Here is an 18,655-nt window from a genome sequence, read left to right as displayed (position 1 = left end):
CCCGGCGCGGGCCAATGGCGGGGCGGGGCGGGGCGGCGCGCGCGGTCACATGACGGCGCGGCGCGGCGGGGCGTTGCTGGCGGGGGCGGCGGGCGGCGGCGCGACCATGGTGAGGGGCGCGGGGCCGCGGGCGGGCGCGGGGCGGGGGTCGCTGCGCGGCACCGCCGCGGCCGGGCTGCCCGTCCCGCCGCCCCGGGGCCGGGCGCGGCGTGGGGAGAGGGCCTGGCCCGGTGCAGGCCCGCGCGGCCGGGGCTCTGCGCCGCGCCCCCTCCCCCCCTGCGCCGGGAGCCGTTAACGGCCGCGGGCGGGCGCGGCGCTGAGGCGAGGAGGCTGCAGGTGCCCCGGCCCGGCCCGGCCCTGTGGCGGTGCCGCCTGCGCGGCCTCGCAGCTCCGCGGCGCGCTGGGGCCTTGGGCAGGGCCTCCCGGCGGGGCCCCCTGCTCTGGCCGCGGTGACCGGGGTCAGCGGCCGCCTTGGGCCGGGCTGCGGCCCTGGGCGTCCCTGCGGCAGCAGCTCCCGCTGGGGAGCGTTCCTGGGCAGCCGGCGAGAAGCGGGCGCTGCGTTTCCATGTCGCGCTCAGTGGCCTTTGTCAGGTGACTTGGTCGGAGCTGCGGCTGCTGCAGCCCGGCCTGGGAGCAGGAACCTCCCAGCGGCGCCTGCACCCGGGGGCCGAGGCCGAGCCCTGGGCACAGCTGCCGTGGGGCCTGGCTCGTCTTCCAGAGCTGCTTCTTGGAATGGGCTTAACCTGTGGCATGGCTTCAAAACAAGTGAAAATATGTGATTGGGTGATGGGGAAAGCTCCGGGGACATAGGTAGCAGGCCCTTCTGCCCCCTGTCCCGTGTCTGTGGCTCATGGTAGTCATTAAGGATGATGCAACTGTTTTTTTTTCTGCTTTTCAACCTGTGTAGTAGTTTCTACAGACGTAAGACTTGCCTACTCTTATGTCCTCTTTCTGATTGGAGCTGATGGCAGATGATTCAGAGGCTCATAAATCTCTAGATATTAAGTATGGGATAATTTCTTCTAAGAAATTTGATTCCATTTCTGTTTCCAATGGCTAGACTTGATTTAGGCCTTGAAGCAGAATGTTTAAATGCACTCTAACCAATGGGGTTTTTGTTTGCTTGTGTGTGTGTGCGCGTGCGAGTTCTTGGTCATCTCCAAAGTAAAAGCCCAGTCCCTGGATTCTTAGTCATGTCTCAGTACTTACTGACACGGGAAGCCCCACATTGAACCTGTGAAGGTCACTTCCTTCTGTTTGGGTCATTTTCAGTCTTCTCTGATCTGAGACCTAAAGGAAGCTTTGGCGCTATTTTCTGTACTGTGGAGTAGTGCCCTGTGTGTAAAATATGTTTTTCTGGTGCCAGGGAGCTCCATGAAGTTTGCAGCAATGCTCAGTGTGTATCTAGGCTTCATCTGCGGGCTGGCAGTTCTCCTGATTTACCTCTGTAGGTTTCCTGTTGTCTTTAAGTGCCAAAACTATCAAAAATCTTCTTAGTGATACCCTTCTCCCCCCATACAGCTTGCATCCCATGGCATTCAGCAAGCAGGAAGAGCCTTAAGGGTTTTGAAAGAGCCAAGTTCAGCTGCGCTGTGTTGTGGCCTCTGTAATACCGGTGTAGCAAGGGAAGGCAGCTCTTTTCTTCAGAGGTAGATAAGGGCAGTTTGGAAAATGCTGCTGAAAAAGCAATTCTCCCTCATTCTGTAGTCCTCACTTTCTTCTGTGTGGCTTTAAAATGAAGGAATTTAAAAAGAAGTCAAAGAAAACTATCTTGTTCACTTGATCTCTCATTGGTTCTTACCCATCTAGCAGAGGTAGCTCAGACTTTTCTAGAGATGAGCACAGCCATTTAGACTGAAATGCTTAGCTTGTTTTGATGCACTAGCTTGTACTTAATCAGATGTGCTCCTGACAATTGAGGGCTCTTGTGTTGTGTGTTGCTTTCACAAAAGCTCGGTTGCCTTTTGCTGCTACTTCCTCAAACTTCAGGCGTGCGGATCAGGATGTGCGTGTGCCTGGTACTTGGTAGTAGCCAGCCTGGGTACAAACCATACATATAGTTCTGTGATCACTACAGCAGGCTGGGAGGCAAGGGGAAGTTGATGAACTCTGAAAATGGAAAAGTAAATAAGAGCTTTGCAGCCCGCTTGGTTTCCCCAGCGCCACACGGCGCAGAGCTGGGAAAGGTGCCGCCGAAGCTGTGCATGCGGCAGGAGGAGAGGGCTTCCAAGGCTGCAGTGAGTGTTAAACATCATTCCGCTGTTTCTAGCTGTGCTCTAATGCAGCAGTTACTGAAGTGCTTAGAGCAAATGACAATAACTTCGTTAGTAATTTATTTTTTCCAAAGCCCTTGTATGAATTCAGGAGACTGCAGGGTGGGTGACGAGCGCTCCGTCCTAGCCATCGTTGAGCTAGTCAGTTAAATGGTGTTTTGATACTGGCAGTTACAGACTAGTGCCTGCACTGTCAGTTTCTTTCACTTAAGTCAGACCTCTTGTGGAGTAAAATTTACAGATACAGCAGAGTTTTATTGGCAGAAAATGTTTGCTTTACAATCAGAATTTTTCTAGAGTTTGTAGTTAGTCAATTATCTGGAAAATAGATCCACTTAGCCATGGATACTGCTGCAGTGTTATGGTTTTTGCCTTGTGCTTCAGTGAGCCTCTGTATTTCCTGCACTTTGTGTAGTTAGTTATAAAAAGAGCTTTATAAGAGATGCAGCCATGTTAATTGGCACAGATAACTCTTCTGTTGCCAAGACTAAATTCTGGTTGATTAGTTATTGTACATTATTTGAATATTAGTGAGGTGCCCTGTCGTAGAGGTCCTTTCTAACCACCACTTTTGTCTCATAACTTCCTGTTTGAAGCAGGATTGCCACCAGTGGTAGATCAAGTCACTCTTGGTTTTGTGTAGGTGAGTGATGAGAGCCTCTATGGGGAGAGTTTCCACCATTTATCCGGACCTGCTCAAGGCAAGGGCAGTGTGGCAGGGCGTTGGGTCTTCCACAGGTAGAAGCGTATTATGGAGCGCAAGCAGAGATTATTGTCTGGGACTTTGCTTGGAGATCCTGGTTACAGAGCAAGAATCCAGAGAAACAGCAGATGTAGGAGAATAGAGAGAGAAAAGGGGTATTCCAAAGCAGCCGTCATTAAATTGCTGTTAAATTAAAATCTCTGTATTTTATCGAAGAGTCAAACTTTAATCTCTGCCTTTTATAGATATGTATGGGGCCTCCGAGCCTGGGATGTACGGAAGTAGTTGGTGCTGAAGATGTGTTTTCAGGAACACTAGGATGACAGGGTTAGTGGCCTGCTAGCTGTCTACAATGAGTTACAATGGAGAGACCAGGAGCTTTCTGAATGTGATAGATGAAGGGAACAAATACAAACAGCTGAAATTACTGAAGCTGCAACCTTGGCGATCCTGCTGCAGGCATTGCTGAGTACATAAACAGTGTTTGTCAAGACTTGGGAAGGTGCAGCTGGGACACGAGGTCAATGCTAAGCTGCTGCCTGAAAACAACCTGTGGGTCTGGGAGAGCCTGGGAGGCTCTAGTGAGATGTCAGACTGCGCCTGAGCAATAGGTGGATGGTGCCTTTCCCTGTAAGGAGCTAGCAGGAAGGGTAGCTCCAGGCCGGGGACAGCACTTGGTGTTCTGCCGAGCATGGTGGGAGTCGCTGGAGACACGAGGAGAGACTTGGGGATTGCGTCTGGAGCGAAGCAGGTTTGAGACCCCTCGGACAATAACTTCCAAACTGATGAGAGCAGTTTAGACGAGCATCTCCCTGGTAGAGGGCAGGGAGTAGCTGCAGTAGTGAGGATCCATTACATCTGGATGGCTGGAAGTGAGTTTTAATGTGCATGATAAAATGGTGCAATGCTTAAAAAGACACATGAGCGTGAGAGTTGTTTAGGTAGAGAAGGCCTGGGATGCTTCTCTGAGGAGCGGCGAGAGGAAGGGTGGCAGTGGGGGGCACTAAGAGTTGTCCATTTTCTTCACTTCTCTATGCCTTGGCCAGTTATCTTTACCTTACAGAGAGATGTAAAAAATAATTTAAAAAAAAAAAAAAAAAAAAAAACACTGCTTGTGCTTTGCCTTGCTTATCTGAAGCCTGTCCTCATCAGGGTTTGTGGCTCTGCAGCTGGCTGATAGCTTATGATTTGTGAGTGTGGGGAAGGGTGTGTGGCTGCAGCCTGCGTGCTCTGAGGCTTTGCTCACAGCTCTGGAAGGAGCAGCAATACCTGCTCTGTGTTGTGATGCCTTGCCAGTCTCCTGAAGCTTTCTCTGGCTGGACACTTCACTGTTTCTTAGCCCACCAGTTTTGGAAGAGGATGGAGAAGTTGATTGTATTCTGTCTCATGGCTTTCCTCTTTTGAGAAGCAAAACGGTACTGGTGCTCATAGGTTCCCCATAACCCATCTTCTCCCTGTTTGGGAACAAGAAACTTTCTCCCTTACACATATGTGTATTTTTAAAAGCAAAATCGAAAATGCCATATATCCCTAGCTGAAATTAGGATCACCATGACATCATCACAGCTTTAATGAGAAAGCTGACACAAGCTAAAGCATTTCTTAAAGAGCAGGAATTGATCACCTTCACAGAGGGTATGAAGTGATGGTCTTGGTCTGAGAAGTAGCGTGGGGATGGCCGTATACTAATGGATTATGTTAGGTTACTTACTGTGCTTGCTTACTACAAGCTACTGATTCAAATTTATGTGCTGGTGAACAGAAGACTCTTACATCCTGTATATGAGTTAAAAACCAAAGTATACTGATGCTTATCAGATCTATCCGGATACATTTGATGTGTTAATTGTGTTGAAGTTCTCTGCTCTGAACTATGGAGACTTGGTTTGAACAAGTCTGACAGCTTCATAAGAGTAACTGACATGACGGTCTTTTTTTTTTTTTTTTTTTTTTTTTCCAGCCGACAACACAGCAGTCTCCTCAGGATGAGCAGGAAAAGCTCCTGGATGAAGCCATTCAGGCTGTGAAGGTGCAGTCTTTTCAGATGAAGCGATGCTTGGTAAGAATGTGGCTTTTCCAAATGCAGTGAAATTCCTTATCTGCTGGGAATAAACTAGCAAGTCAATACTAATCTTCTCTGCTGTGAGGAAACTTAACCCCTTGTGGATCTTCGTGGCAGAGGTTTTACAAATAAATAAGGTAGCTGCTCGGTCGGAATGAACCATGAGTGCTCTTTTAATGTCACTTCCTGATATTTTTTGTTACGGTATTTGACAAGCTAAATTGTAAAGATGGCTTCCTACTTTGCAGGCTTGCGCTAGACTAAGACTAAACTGAATTTAAGCCTGCCATTTGTCTTCAAGAAGTTACTGCTCTGATTCATTTAATGGGGAATTATGTGATGTGAAGCCATTCCTGTCTGCCTCCAGTGTACTTATGTACTTCTCTTGCAGCCTTTTCTTTGTGTGAACCAGAGACTGCTAGTGGATTACTGTCAGCAGGATAACCTGTCTGCTGCTGTATAGGATGTACCTTGTAGAGATTAGTTGTAGCTTGATGTGTGGATTTTCTGTGATGCAAAGTGCCAAAGGCTGCTGTTCTAGGGCTTCAAACTGTAGGCAGTGCAGGTAAGCCAGTGTGCTGCTTTTATGAATTTGGAAGGCTATTTTCACTTAGAGACAACTTAAAATTGTGGTGAAAATGAAGTATTCCCATGTGTTCTCATGTGCCTAGGCTAATTTGCAGCTAAATAACAGTAGCAGCAAAGTTAACTTCTGATTCTAAATTGCAATGGGATTTTCACTGCTGTGGCTGAGTGACAATCATACTTCCTGTTGGGAAGACACTGGGAGTTTGTTCCTTTTTTATGCTGAGTTGAACAAATATAGATAGATAAATTAGAAGTTTCTTAAACTTGGGGTACCATATAACTATATGATCCTTTGTTGTATACAGGCTAATAAACTGGCTTTCAGGAAAGTGCTGGGTGAGGAGGAGAGGGGGAAAGGGAAATCTCGCTCCCATTTTTAATGGCCCCCATGGTCCCTCTCTGGAGGATGTGAGTGAGATGACAGACTAGGTGAAGAAAAACTTAGTTGCGATTTTTTTGCTGAATAAAATCAGCGGTGAGTGGGAGTTTGTGCATAAGCAAAAGTTTGGGTGCTTTGTACCATTGTACTACAATTTATTTCTGTAGCTGTAACTTTTTAAGCTAAAACTGTGTGTCATCATACTATCTTCAGGTATAACGTCCCACTTAGTTCAGCCAGAGTTATCTGGCTTGCCCAAGATTGCTCACCCTACCTATGTGGTTTAGTTTAGCTTTCCCGATACTTAATCTGTGTGTTGTTTTTATTTTTTTAAAAAAATAAAAACAGAAAACTAATGTATCTTGTAAAGCAAGCATATTTTATGAATTGTTGTAGTTGGCAGCATTACTTACAGATTATTATTTTTTTCTTCCTAAAGGACAAAAACAAGCTCATGGATGCTCTGAAACATGCTTCCAACATGCTTGGAGAGCTCCGGACTTCCATGTTATCTCCAAAGAGCTACTATGAGCTCTGTATCCTTTAAGGATTAGGGAAATGGTTGAAATGTTGATGAGCTTGGGGAATTTGGGGGAGGGGGGGAAGGCGGAAGGAAAGAGGAGAACAACAAAGCAACATCTCCTTGGCCTTGGATATTTACTAGGATTTTTCTGCTCAATATCTAGTTTTCTGGATATACTGTATGAGAATATATACTTTCTCACTGAAAAATTATTCTTTCTGAGATAAAGCAAGTTGTAAGTCTTTCAGATCTTTCTTTGGAAGTTCTTGAAAATCGGTTTCTTAAAAAGTACTGGGTATTCAAAACAGTCCTGCTTGCACTATGCTGCCCTATGGTCCATGTTGTGATACTTGAAAAAGAGGTTCAGGAATAGAATGTGAATCTCTTCAAATATTTCTTTCTATGTGTGTGCTGTTGAGGTGGTTCTCCAGACATACTGTAGATACTCTGTTCCATCACACTTTACTTAATATTTTGTGTTTTTAGCTTGCTTGCTTGTCTCTTCTAAGAGACAGCTGAAAGAAGTGAAACTTCATTTGAAGTGCTGATTACTTTAAGTGCTACCTACTCATGCCTGGTTTTGAAGCTTGGGCTTGTGTTTGGAGCAGAATCTTCCTTCTTGGTGTGAATGAATAAATTGTGTGCTCAATCTGTAGACACTGTAACTTAAAATCCTTAACCAAGAGGAAGACATGGCGATTTCTGATGAACTGCACTACCTGGAAGTTTACCTGACGGACGAATTTGCCAAAGGAAGGAAAGTGGCAGACCTTTATGAGCTAGTACAGTATGCTGGAAATATTATTCCAAGACTGTAAGTGGGTGTATTTTTAAGTGGGTTTCTTTGTAAGTTGGTGAATGCTGACTGCACTCAGAGTCTGATGATGCTTGAACTCTGCCTTCTTGCATGATAGTGAGACTTCATTTTGTAACTGTAAATAAAATCTCTGCATGCCTTAAGAGTAGAATCTTATGAGACTTATGAGATTTGGGACAAGAGTGCAGCTATAGAGGTCAGCTTTCTTTCTATAATGTTCTATTTTTTCTTGTGATGGAGATCAAAGCACTGCAGCTCTTGCTCTACAGAGCAGACATTGAAAGCTGACTAAATGTCTGAACAAAGAATGGGACCTAGATGATATATATTTCTTTCCATGCTCTGCTAATACTGTCAGGATGGGAGAAGTAGGCAGTTGCCTTCAAATGTGCTTTTGTATTATCATGTTACAATACAAATGTGTTATTTGATTCTGCCTTTTGCAGATATCTCCTGATAACAGTAGGTGTTGTCTATGTCAAGTCATTTCCGCAGTCCAGGAAAGATATCTTGAAAGACCTGGTGGAGATGTGCCGTGGAGTACAGCATCCTCTGAGGGGCCTATTTCTTCGGAACTATCTCCTGCAATGTACCAGAAACATCTTGCCGGATGAGGGCGAACAAACAGAGTAAGAAAAAACAGACAGAACTTCAGGATAATTATTTTCTAGAGAACCCATTTTCTTTCTGTATTGCTTCAGGTTTGATAGTAGATATGTGGGTTAAAGTCAGAACTCCTAAGGCTTGAGCAGTGTTTTGTCTACTAACTCTTCTTTTCCAAAACTAAGATTCTTTATGCTCATTGTATGTAGTGAGGATGAGGATCTTGCTTATAAACCCAAGCTTTCTACCATGCACTTCCCCTTTCACCACTGCACCTTCTTAAAAATTGGTTGTCTACAAATGAATTAAAAAAAAAAAAAAAAGTCTTTGGGAGGTTTTTTCTTTTTTCCTCAACTGTTCTCAATTGCAGTGAAGAAACTACCGGGGACATCAGTGATTCCATGGATTTTGTGCTGCTGAACTTTGCTGAGATGAACAAACTTTGGGTGCGGATGCAACACCAGGGCCATAGTCGGGACAGAGAGAAAAGAGAGCGAGAAAGGCAGGAACTGAGAATCCTGGTTGGAACAAACCTGGTTCGCCTCAGTCAGTTGGAAGGCGTTAATGTGGAACGATATAAGCAGGTAGGATATCTATACTTCTTTACCAATTTCTGTTGTTTCTAACAAATGACCTGTTTAGACTTTAAGGTGAGCAGCTCAGGAAGTGCTACGGTGCTGCTAAAAGCAAAATAATCCTGGTGCCTCTAGAGCCCCTCTTCACCTGAGGAAATTTTGAATGTTAATGAAGCTGCATAAAATGTTGAGGCTGGAGACATTACTTCCAGCAAATTTGTCTGCAGCATTTACTTGGAATTTTATTATTTTCTGCCCTGATCAACACTGTTACTTTAAACTGACTAGTTTTTTTTTTTGTATGTGTGTGCAGTGTACTGTGCAATGTACTGTGATAAACTTTACAGGTTGGGTGAACTTAACACTTCCTGAAGCAAAATAATGATTAAGATATATTCAGCAATCTGAACTGTCTCCTGTAAGCTCTACCATGTAGCTGCCAAAATGGTTTTGAGCAGTGGCACATGCTGTCAAGTTAGTGTTCTTGATGTCTTAGCGTCTGGGACCAACAAAAGTTTCTGAAGGCTGGAGCTGCTGAGCTTGAGAACTATTAATTGGAAAGTTTCTGTGTAATATGGAAAACTTTAGCATATTGCTTTATTGAATTCAAGGCATGCGACTGGCTATAAACATAGTGAATCTAAAAGCACTGCAAGGTTTCTTTCTATTCCAGATTGTTCTACCTGGAATACTGGAGCAGGTTGTAAATTGTAGAGATGCTTTAGCTCAGGAGTACCTCATGGAATGCATCATACAGGTAAGCTGCTTAGATTCAAATGCAGAGATGTTTTTGAACACTGAGGCACTTGCTCTCTTGTGCATCTAGTCAGACCTGGGCTGCTTTCACCTCTCTTCATATAAGAAACTGGAGAATTTCTTCAAGAGGTCTCCTGTGTAATGGCTTGACCCACGCTGTTTTTCAGCAGGTGGGCAGAATGGAGATGCATCCATTGTGCCCTCCTGTTGCAGAAGCTTGTAAGCTCTCTGAGCAGCTGGCACTGCAGTGTGAGCTATGAGTAATAGGTAGCTGGAACATGAAGTTACCCGTTTGTCTTGTATCTCGTTTCATAACACTTGCCAGTGAAAGCTAGCCAGGGAGCCCTACCAGCTCCGACAGGCTGTATTTGTGTGGCTGTCTGCTTTACCATGACTCTTGCGTTTTACTACTATGTAACAATGGACACATTTGGTGTATAAATTAATAACTATTGATCTAAAACTTTAGGTTTTCCCAGATGAATTTCATCTCCAAACCCTGAACCCGTTTCTCAGAGCCTGTGCTGAGCTGCACCAAAATGTGAATGTGAAAAATATAATAATTGCTTTAATTGATAGGTGAGTGACCAAGGGGGTGGAAATTGGCTGCACAAAGCAGGTGATATCTTTCTAGTGTTGGAAGCTTTGATTTTTTTCATACTATTTAACTTCACTGTTTCCCTGTATTTTTTTCACTGTAACTTAAGCTGAAGAATGATTGCTATTTTTTTCAATAGTTCCTGCTGTCTGGATTCTGCTTTTGCAACTTTCAGTGGATTCTGCTTCAAGGACTGATGAAATTTGTTTCCTAACTTAATCTGTTCACAAGCTATTTAGGTTTGAATTTCATGTTTCAGAGCAAAAGCAGCAATTGTGTTCTGTTCTGGCAGCCCTGTCAGTCATAGGTATATTGTATGAACTTGAACATATTAAAGGGTAATCATATAGGTAGGGTAGTTTATCTTTTGATTTTAATCAGAGAACATAACATGTGTCTTTCATAAAAGAGCAAGAAGCCAGTAAGAAGTGGAGTACTAAATTATTAGTTCATCGTCAGCTTCATGCCACTTCTCCCAAAAGATTCTGTTTCTCATTGAAGTTCTGTTGAAAACTGCTAACATTAAATATGGGTATTGGGGTCAAATCTTACCTTCTTTTTCCTGCTGGTGTAATGACTTGTATTTGGGGAGTAAAAGTAGCTTGACTGAGCTCTGTTTTCCTTGTTACTAGGTTAGCTTTATTTGCACATCGTGAAGATGGACCGGGCATCCCAGCAGATATCAAACTTTTTGACATCTTTTCACAGCAGGTTGCTACTGTTATACAGGTATGTGAGGTATTTTTGCATGCAAGTGGTTTTTTTTTTTTTTTTTTTTTTTTTTCCTCCAAAACTATGGGTTTGTGTTTCTTCTTTTATTCTTTAAAAATAACTTGGTGCTTTTTTAAATTTCAGTCTCGCCAAGATATGCCCTCAGAGGATGTGGTATCTTTGCAAGTTTCTCTCATTAATTTGGCTATGAAATGCTACCCGGATCGTGTTGACTATGTTGATAAGGTGTTGGAAACAACTGTGGAAATATTCAATAAACTCAATCTGGAGCAGTAAGTAGACATATCTTACATTCTTTCTGGAGTAGTCATTAGTATTCTGACCTTCAAATCTTGACTAGTCTGCGGTAAAGCATGTCTCCTTGCTGCCTTGCAAAATGTGGTGAAATGTGAGATTATTGCTCCCTGGCTAAACTGCAAGGGATCGTGATAGCTGACAGTGGGAAGGACCTGACAAACCTAGACATTGATCTGTGCATAAACCTTACTAAGTGGCTATACAGATGTATACACAGTGTATAGGCCCAGCTCTGTGTAGTCATTATTCATTCCTTAGAGCATGAAGCTGTTCTCCTTGTGTTGAATTGGCAGCTACAGTCTCTGCTTCTGGTGTCTCCAACTGTATGCACATTGGAGAAAGCAAGATAGAAAATACGGTATCAAACAAATCACATCTCCCTGGAAGCAAGTAGCTTAGCTTTACGGTATATATCAGTTGGTATTGAGGCAGGCTTTTACTCTAAATCGGTGTGAACAAGTAATTAATAACACTTTTTGCATATATTTTTGTCTAGTATTGCAACAAGCAGTGCTGTTTCAAAGGAGCTGACTAGACTTTTGAAAATTCCTGTTGATACTTACAACAATATTCTGACAGTTCTGAAACTGAAACACTTCCACCCACTCTTTGAGTACTTTGATTATGAATCCAGGAAGAGCATGAGTTGTTACGTGCTTAGCAACGTGTTGGATTATAACACAGAAATCGTGTCCCAAGAACAGGTATGACGTAAGTTAACTTCTGTGGTGATCCTAGATGTCTTAAATACTGTTTGAGGACTTGAAAACAAACACTAAATGACCTTACATAGGATATGCTACACGTTTCCTCCTTCCCCTGCCTCCATCTTATAGCACAGGCTTTATCCCACTTGATGATTCCTCTACCCTTGTCCTCAAATATTTTTCCTGTGTATCTTGCCAAATCTCATCCCGGAGACTATTTTTTTTTTCATATTGTTCAACAAAGACATGGAATTTCTCTAAAACTAGGCCTGGACCTTAAGCCTGGATTGGCCATTTGAAATAAGAGTTGCCTTCGTACAGCCATTCTGTTCCTACTGTGCTTAGAGGGCCCTTCTGTGGGAAGTGAAGCAACTAAGTTCTAAAACATCACTAAACTAATGAATTTCTAATGCTCTGTCAGGTCTATGAGTTTTTTTGTAAAGATTTTCATAATGGCTCATAACCTGGGCTCGCATACACTGATCTGGTTTAAACTGAGCTTATATTGCCTTTCTTTAACAGGTTGATGCTATCATGAATTTGGTATCCACCCTGATCCAGGATCAACCAGATCAGCCTGCTGAAGACCCTGATCCTGAGGACTTTGCTGATGAGCAAAGTCTTGTGGGAAGATTTATTCATCTCTTGCGTTCAGATGACCCTGATCAACAGTATCTGGTATGGGTTCAGGGCTTCTAAATAATGCCATGCAAAGTGTCAAGTTTTTTATTACTTACTGTAAAATGATTGAATACATTTGGGAGCTGGACCATCACTGCTGATTCTAGTGTGTTAACTATAAGTATCACTGAGGTTCCATATGCTGAACACTATTTAAACTTTGTTCTGTGGACTTGTTTACACTACACTTTCAAGGAAACATAACAAATGTACTGTGGGCTAGAAAGAGAGTAGTAGTCTTATTCCTTGCTTAAAATTCAAAAGCCCTTTTGGACGGTGTGCCCGTTTTCCAGTCTATTTGAAGATAAATTGGCATCAAAATATGCTTTCTGTGCAAGCTAATCTGCAACATGCTTGCTTGTGTAGGCTCTATGTAGCTTTCTAAGGTTAATCCATTCTTATGGCTTTATTATAAAATTATAAATGATCTCCCTGCAGTGACAAGTACCTGTTTTAGGGTAGAGGGACAGGGATGCTCTGTCTGTGCAGAACTCCACAGGTTCAAAAGCAGGCTGGAGATGTTGGATTCTGTTGTAGGTTGCTTAAACCAAATGGCTGCTTTCAGCTAAGCAGCTCAGAAGCTTGGGTAGGGGCTCCTGTGTGAACATCCTCAGCATGGCTGGGAAACGGAGCTGTCTGACTCCATTTTTACTTTTGAAATTGCAGTGATACCAGACTGCATAAATGGGGGGACAAGCATGACCAGCACAGCACCCTAAGCACAACACTGGGTGGTGTTTTTATTAAATGCAAGCCCAGACAAATCAGATCCTGGCTGGTGCAGTAGGATGAGTCTGTTAATGTTGCTAATACTTATGTACTAAGCATCTGTCGGGCAATTTTAGATAAATGGCGAAGTTAGAGATCGTACAGACATTTAAATAGTCCCTAAAATATGTTGTAATTTATCCAATACTAACTCAGTCTTTGTCCATGTTCTTTAGAATGTGGTTTATTATGGCTGCAAGTGCCATACCTCTTTTTCCAGAATTCTGAACTATTAACCCTTCTGTTGTAGATCTTGAACACTGCTCGGAAACACTTTGGTGCAGGTGGGAACCAGCGTATCCGTTTTACGCTGCCGCCGTTGGTTTTTGCAGCGTATCAGCTTGCTTTTCGCTACAAGGAGAACTCCAAAGTGGTGAGTTGAGTTCTCGTTATCTCTTATTTGCTTGCTTTTTGCTCTTCTGGAATGCCTTTGATCTTGCTACTGCTAATAGTATAGTAAGATTTGATGACTAGGTAAGAAGACTGACTTCTCTTAAAGCAGATTATTCCTTAATGTGTAAAGGATTCTTGAACTGAGGCGGACTTTTATCACTTAAGGAATGGTGAAGCAGAAACTGGCTAGCCCTTTTTACTTGGTAGGCTGGCCCATTACGTGTCTCTTTCAATGCAGGCCATAGGACTAGGATATTGTGGATGATGGCATAAGACTGATTTAAGTCCAGGTACCAAACTTCACGAGCCTCTGTATCTGTAGCTAAACTTTGTCACTACTTCCCAAAGCAAACGCTTCTGCGCAGGTTACATGCAAAAACTCTGTTCTCTGTGGGTAGGGCAATGCTTTCTGATGAGAGTTACTTAAATATGTATTTTCCCCTTATTGTGGTGTGGTAGCAAGGAAGTAAATTTGAAGACTGTTTTTTTAATCCTTTAGAGAGTGAGTGTTCAAAACTCCTCTGATTAATCCTCCAAATTACTGATTTTTTTTCATTTTTTTTATTCTTTGCCACTCTGCTTGTTAGACTCTTGCTCATTTATGTTTAAGCGCAGTTCTGTTAACTGCAGCTCAGCGTAGATATCTGAGAAAGGAACCTATGAGACAATAGGGAAAAACAAATGTGAGCTTTTTATAAATGGAAATAGAAGTACTTTGTGAAGACTGCTGAAGTCAGCAGAGAACTTGCTAGGGCACTTGAAGCCAGCCACTTCTGCCACAGTGAATGACTGGGGTAGCATGCAAAATGTGAGATGGGAGCAAGTAACTTTTACTACAGCATAGGGTTTCCTTATAGCAATAGTCTTGTTCAAATTTTGGGTTTTTTTTCTTTAGGATGACAAATGGGAAAAGAAGTGCCAGAAGATCTTCTCATTTGCTCATCAGACCATCAGTGCTCTGATCAAGGCAGAACTGGCAGAGCTGCCTCTCCGGCTCTTCCTTCAAGGAGCACTGGCTGCGGGAGAAATTGGCTTTGAGAATCATGAAACTGTGGCGTATGAATTCATGTCCCAGGTAAGAATGCCCAACCGCTGTAGCCATTCTTGCAGCCTAAATCTGGCTTGTTTCATCTTCTGCAGCTGTCTAGTGGAATTAAAAATCTGAAATGATTGACAGCTAACACTACTGGGTAGAAACTCCTGATCTTTGTTCTTGCTTCCCAGACCACTATGGAGTTTAAGCTCCATTGCTACTGATTTGAATACTTAGTCTGACAACATGTGGTATGTTGGAATGCTGCCTCCTACTCCTATAATCTGTTCACTGGAGGAATGTAGCTTTCTCAACATAAAATATTCCTTTATTTTGAGGCCTTTTCCCAGCTCCTCTTATCTGGCTGATTTTCCTGACCACCAGGCCTTTTCAAAAGGTCTCTGAAACTTGCAGTGTTCACATCTGTCGTGCTGGACTTTGCTAAGAAAATCCTTGTATTGAAACTTATAAATTATGGTCTGAAAACCCCCTTATCCTATAGTTTTATTTGGATTTAAGATTCAGTGGTTTCAAACACTTCCCCAGAAACCTCTTCCATCAAATATCTAACCAATGTATTTCATATTTTGTGTTATCCAGGTTGCAGGTGTTGTCACAGTCTTTTCTCTAATACTGCTGCTAATGCACACTCTTAAACTGAGTCTCTGGTAACCCTGTGGCTTTTTTCCCACTGTCTCGTGTCAGCTGGCATTGTGGTACTACTCTGGAGGCAAAAGTAGCCTGACAATTACGTACCTTGTGTTAGATGCCCAGTCCAGGATTGTCACATGGGTTCTTTCAGGGCTCTTCATCCATACAGCAGCAGTGCAAACACTCTGGTCACTGACCAAACACAGCTTCTGCTGTACAGTTTTTGTCTCTTGAAGACCCAAATGCATTTCAAGAACTATTTTGGCTACTTAAAGTCACTTATTTAAAGTAGATGCTGAATGAGGAAAATTTCATTCTTCAGATAACATGTAAGGATTAGTTTTTCCTCAAGTGGTTATAGCCAAACATGCCTCTTGCAAACTTTTTTCAGTCTGTGTCTCTAACCTGATTCTGACAATTTATGAAATATCTCTTCTACCTGAATTATGTAATGAATATAAAACTGCAAGCACTTTGTCACTAGCAACTGTGCTCTTTTTCTCTAATGTTGCTTTAAAGTAGTGATTAAGACTCTTGCCTCCTCCCTTGAGCAGGCCTTCTCTCTGTACGAGGATGAAATCAGTGATTCAAAAGCACAGCTGGCTGCAATCACCTTGATAATCGGGACATTTGAAAGGATGAAGTGCTTCAGTGAGGAGAACCATGAACCTCTGAGGACTCAGTGTGCACTGGCAGCCTCTAAGCTGCTTAAGAAGCCAGACCAGTGCCGGGCTGTGAGCACTTGTGCCCATCTGTTTTGGTCTGGCCGAAACACTGACAAGAATGGAGAAGAGGTAAGAAGATTAAAGCCGCAACAGCGTAAGGCATCCTACCTCAAACACAGCAGGGCCTCCCTCCTGAAGTGCTGATGACTGTAGCATAGGCTTGGCTGGAATGTGCCTTAGTATGAAGCTTCCAGATCTCACTGCTGTAGGCGCTGTGTAAATACAGAAGTGGATGCAAGCTTCTGCAACGGGCCACTGGTTCTCAAATCCAGTCTGCTCGTTTAACTGCATCTTGCACATGTCTGCAAGCTAGCTGTGTTGCACTTCAAATTCAAGGTAGAAGTTGAAATCAAAAACAAATTGTAGCTTTGCAGGGCTTCTCAAACAAATGACCTGTATCTATAAAGAGCAGTGAACTCTGCTTGTCAGTGCACTTGTGTATCTGTTATTAAAAAATGGAACTTAAAGGCTTTCAACAACTCTGATTATGTTCCTGTCTGATTTGAGCATAAAACTTAGCCAAACAGGTAAGAGCCAGGAACGGTAAGCTTTTAATGATAGTCTTCTATACAGCATGTGTCTTTGTGCAGTCTGTTTCTGTGGCAGATCACCAGGAAATGCATATATGTACCAAGGGAAGTGATACTGGACCCAAAGGTGTCTTAAATTTCTTGTAACCTGGTCTTTCTTCCTTCTAGCTTCATGGGGGAAAGCGAGTGATGGAGTGCCTGAAAAAGGCTTTAAAGATAGCAAATCAATGCATGGACCCTTCTCTGCAAGTTCAACTTTTCATAGAAATTCTGAATAGATACATCTATTTCTATGAAAAAGAAAACGAGGCGGTGAGTGAAAAAAATTAACTTTCCTTAACTAAGAAAACATTTCTTGAAGCTCTTCATTCACATTTATACCCTTATTATGTCTATTCAACTTTTTCCTGCTGTCCCTCGTGAGAGGCACAAATTCTGGCAATATGGACAGCTTTACTTTCCAAAAACTAGCAGGACTTCCCATGTACTAGTTCAAGGTTTGCATCTGAAATTCTCAACTAAAATGTATAAAGTGACAAGCAGCAAACTTACTCAGTTAAACAAAAAAACTGCATGATCAAGTACAGCTGCACATCTTTGCTTGATCAGGAGCAGATGTTAATGAACACCCTGTGGTGAGAATCTCTAAAGAGACTCTAGGGATTTGCTAATGACTTCAGAGCTCTACTGTAGCAGGAAGCCAATTCAGTTCCTGTAGTGTAGGAGATGCTATCTGATAGCAATTAAAATCAAATTTTGAGTTACAAAACACTTGGCAGATTTGTAAGAATAAATTCTGGATACAGTGGTGGTCTACAGCATGTTTTAATAGGGTATTTTATGTAATTCTCCTCTTGGCAGTATAGACAGCTGTGCCAATCTTGGGGATCCAGTCATTCCTTAGGAAAACTTGTACTGTCAATCTGATGTTGAGATCTTGACTGTGTAAAAGAAATGTATTATATTACACAGGGGGGAAAAGTACCTTATTTGTTCCAAGTTTTTTAAATATTGTTGATGAGAAATGGTTTAGTTGCAAAGCTGTTAGGGTAGTAAGTAGCTTAACCCTCATACTCCCAAAAATTAAGTGTTTGCTTTCAAAAATTTCTGGAGTGGATCTTCTGCCTCCTGTGAGGACCAGAAAAAGAAGAGTCCAACAGTTTGTCTGTACAGTCTGGCCAGTCATTCTGCTGAGAACTAGTAGCAGTTGTTAGAGACAAGTCTCTTAACAAATGTCTGTGCACTTGTGCAGTGGTCTTGTTGACAACTTTGGCTCTGTATGTGTATCTTCTGTAGGTGACAATTCAGGTTTTGAATCAGCTCATACAGAAGATTAGAGAAGATCTTCCAAACCTTGAGTCTACTGAAGAAACAGAACAAATTAACAAACATTTTCACAACACACTGGAGCACTTGCGTCTGAGGAGGGAATCACCAGAATCTGAGGGGCCAATTTATGAAGGTCTTGTCCTTTAAAGAAGATACACACTGTACTTGTTTCTTTTCGTTTACATACCATATGTTTTTTTTTAAGATAGATTGATAGATTGTGCCTTTCAGAAATATCAAGTTAAATTAACGTTCATGTGTTCAGTCTGGCACTTCAAACACTTGTGTTGAGTACTCTAACAAATGTAAAAGGTTGGACCAGCAACTACAGGTTTCATCAGCTAGCATGACTGAAATTTTCTTTGAATTCATGTGACATGATAGGGCTCTTCCAGTTCTGATTTCTTTTCTGTCTGTTCACTGTTGCTTCTGTAGCGCTAGAGTTTTAAACTGGCGGTGACTGTCATGTGAAACTGTCAGACTTCTACGGAGCATCAGATTTTTGGGATTATTGTATGTCAGATTCCGCTTGTGCTTTTCTTTTAATGCAAGTTAAGACTAAGTGTAATATTTTTCCCTAAAAACTAGAATATATTAATGCATGTTTGGAGAATTTTAAACTACCATGTTCAAAAACAGAAGTTATATTTTGCATATTAAGCCTCTGTGACACTCAGTGAGGGCCAGTATTGTGCACAGGGCATATTTATCAAGATAATTTTGTTCCAGATAGAGAAATCGCAATCTATATAGAATATGTATAACCTTCATTACTGTAAATTTAGGGGAAAATGCATTACACGAGTTTATTCGGTATCATGATTTTGCACCAGTGAAACAATAAAATTGCTATTAACATCCTTTGTTTCTTGTCTTTTCAAAGGCCAGTGTTGAACCTAGTGCCACCTTGTGATTAAAAGCAACTTATGCCT

General features: G+C 42.5%; 1 protein-coding gene across 1 annotated transcript; it reads left to right on the top strand.

Annotated features, from left to right (window-relative positions):
• The first annotated feature begins 49 nt into the window (after window positions 1-49).
• VPS35 (VPS35 retromer complex component) lies at window positions 50-18,581 on the top strand. Its single transcript, XM_088536493.1, has 17 exons — window positions 50-109; window positions 4,937-5,035; window positions 6,445-6,541; window positions 7,219-7,342; window positions 7,792-7,974; window positions 8,319-8,532; window positions 9,197-9,280; window positions 9,749-9,858; window positions 10,510-10,606; window positions 10,733-10,881; window positions 11,403-11,610; window positions 12,136-12,291; window positions 13,313-13,435; window positions 14,351-14,530; window positions 15,694-15,933; window positions 16,563-16,706; window positions 17,691-18,581. The coding sequence occupies exons 1-17, from the start codon at window positions 50-52 to the stop codon at window positions 17,868-17,870; spliced, it is 2,448 nt and encodes an 815-aa protein (XP_088392619.1). The 3' UTR covers window positions 17,871-18,581.
• Window positions 18,582-18,655: the final 74 nt, after the last annotated feature.

Source organism: Tinamus guttatus, unplaced genomic scaffold (genome assembly GCF_059628265.1).
Source record: "Tinamus guttatus ecotype Peru unplaced genomic scaffold, ASM5962826v1 Tinamus_guttatus_pri_ptg000674l, whole genome shotgun sequence".
NCBI lineage: Eukaryota > Metazoa > Chordata > Aves > Tinamiformes > Tinamidae > Tinamus > Tinamus guttatus.
This window is presented reverse-complemented; position numbering and strand designations above follow the sequence as displayed.

Bases quoted from the DNA above. Each gene is read 5' to 3' on its own strand.
- VPS35 (XM_088536493.1), top strand. From the start codon at position 50: ATGACGGCGCGGCGCGGCGGGGCGTTGCTGGCGGGGGCGGCGGGCGGC. The intron at 6,542-7,218 runs GTATCCTTTAAG...ACCAAGAGGAAG, and splicing joins AAAGAGCTACTATGAGCTCT to ACATGGCGATTTCTGATGAA. The intron at 7,343-7,791 runs GTAAGTGGGTGT...TGCCTTTTGCAG, and splicing joins GGAAATATTATTCCAAGACT to ATATCTCCTGATAACAGTAG.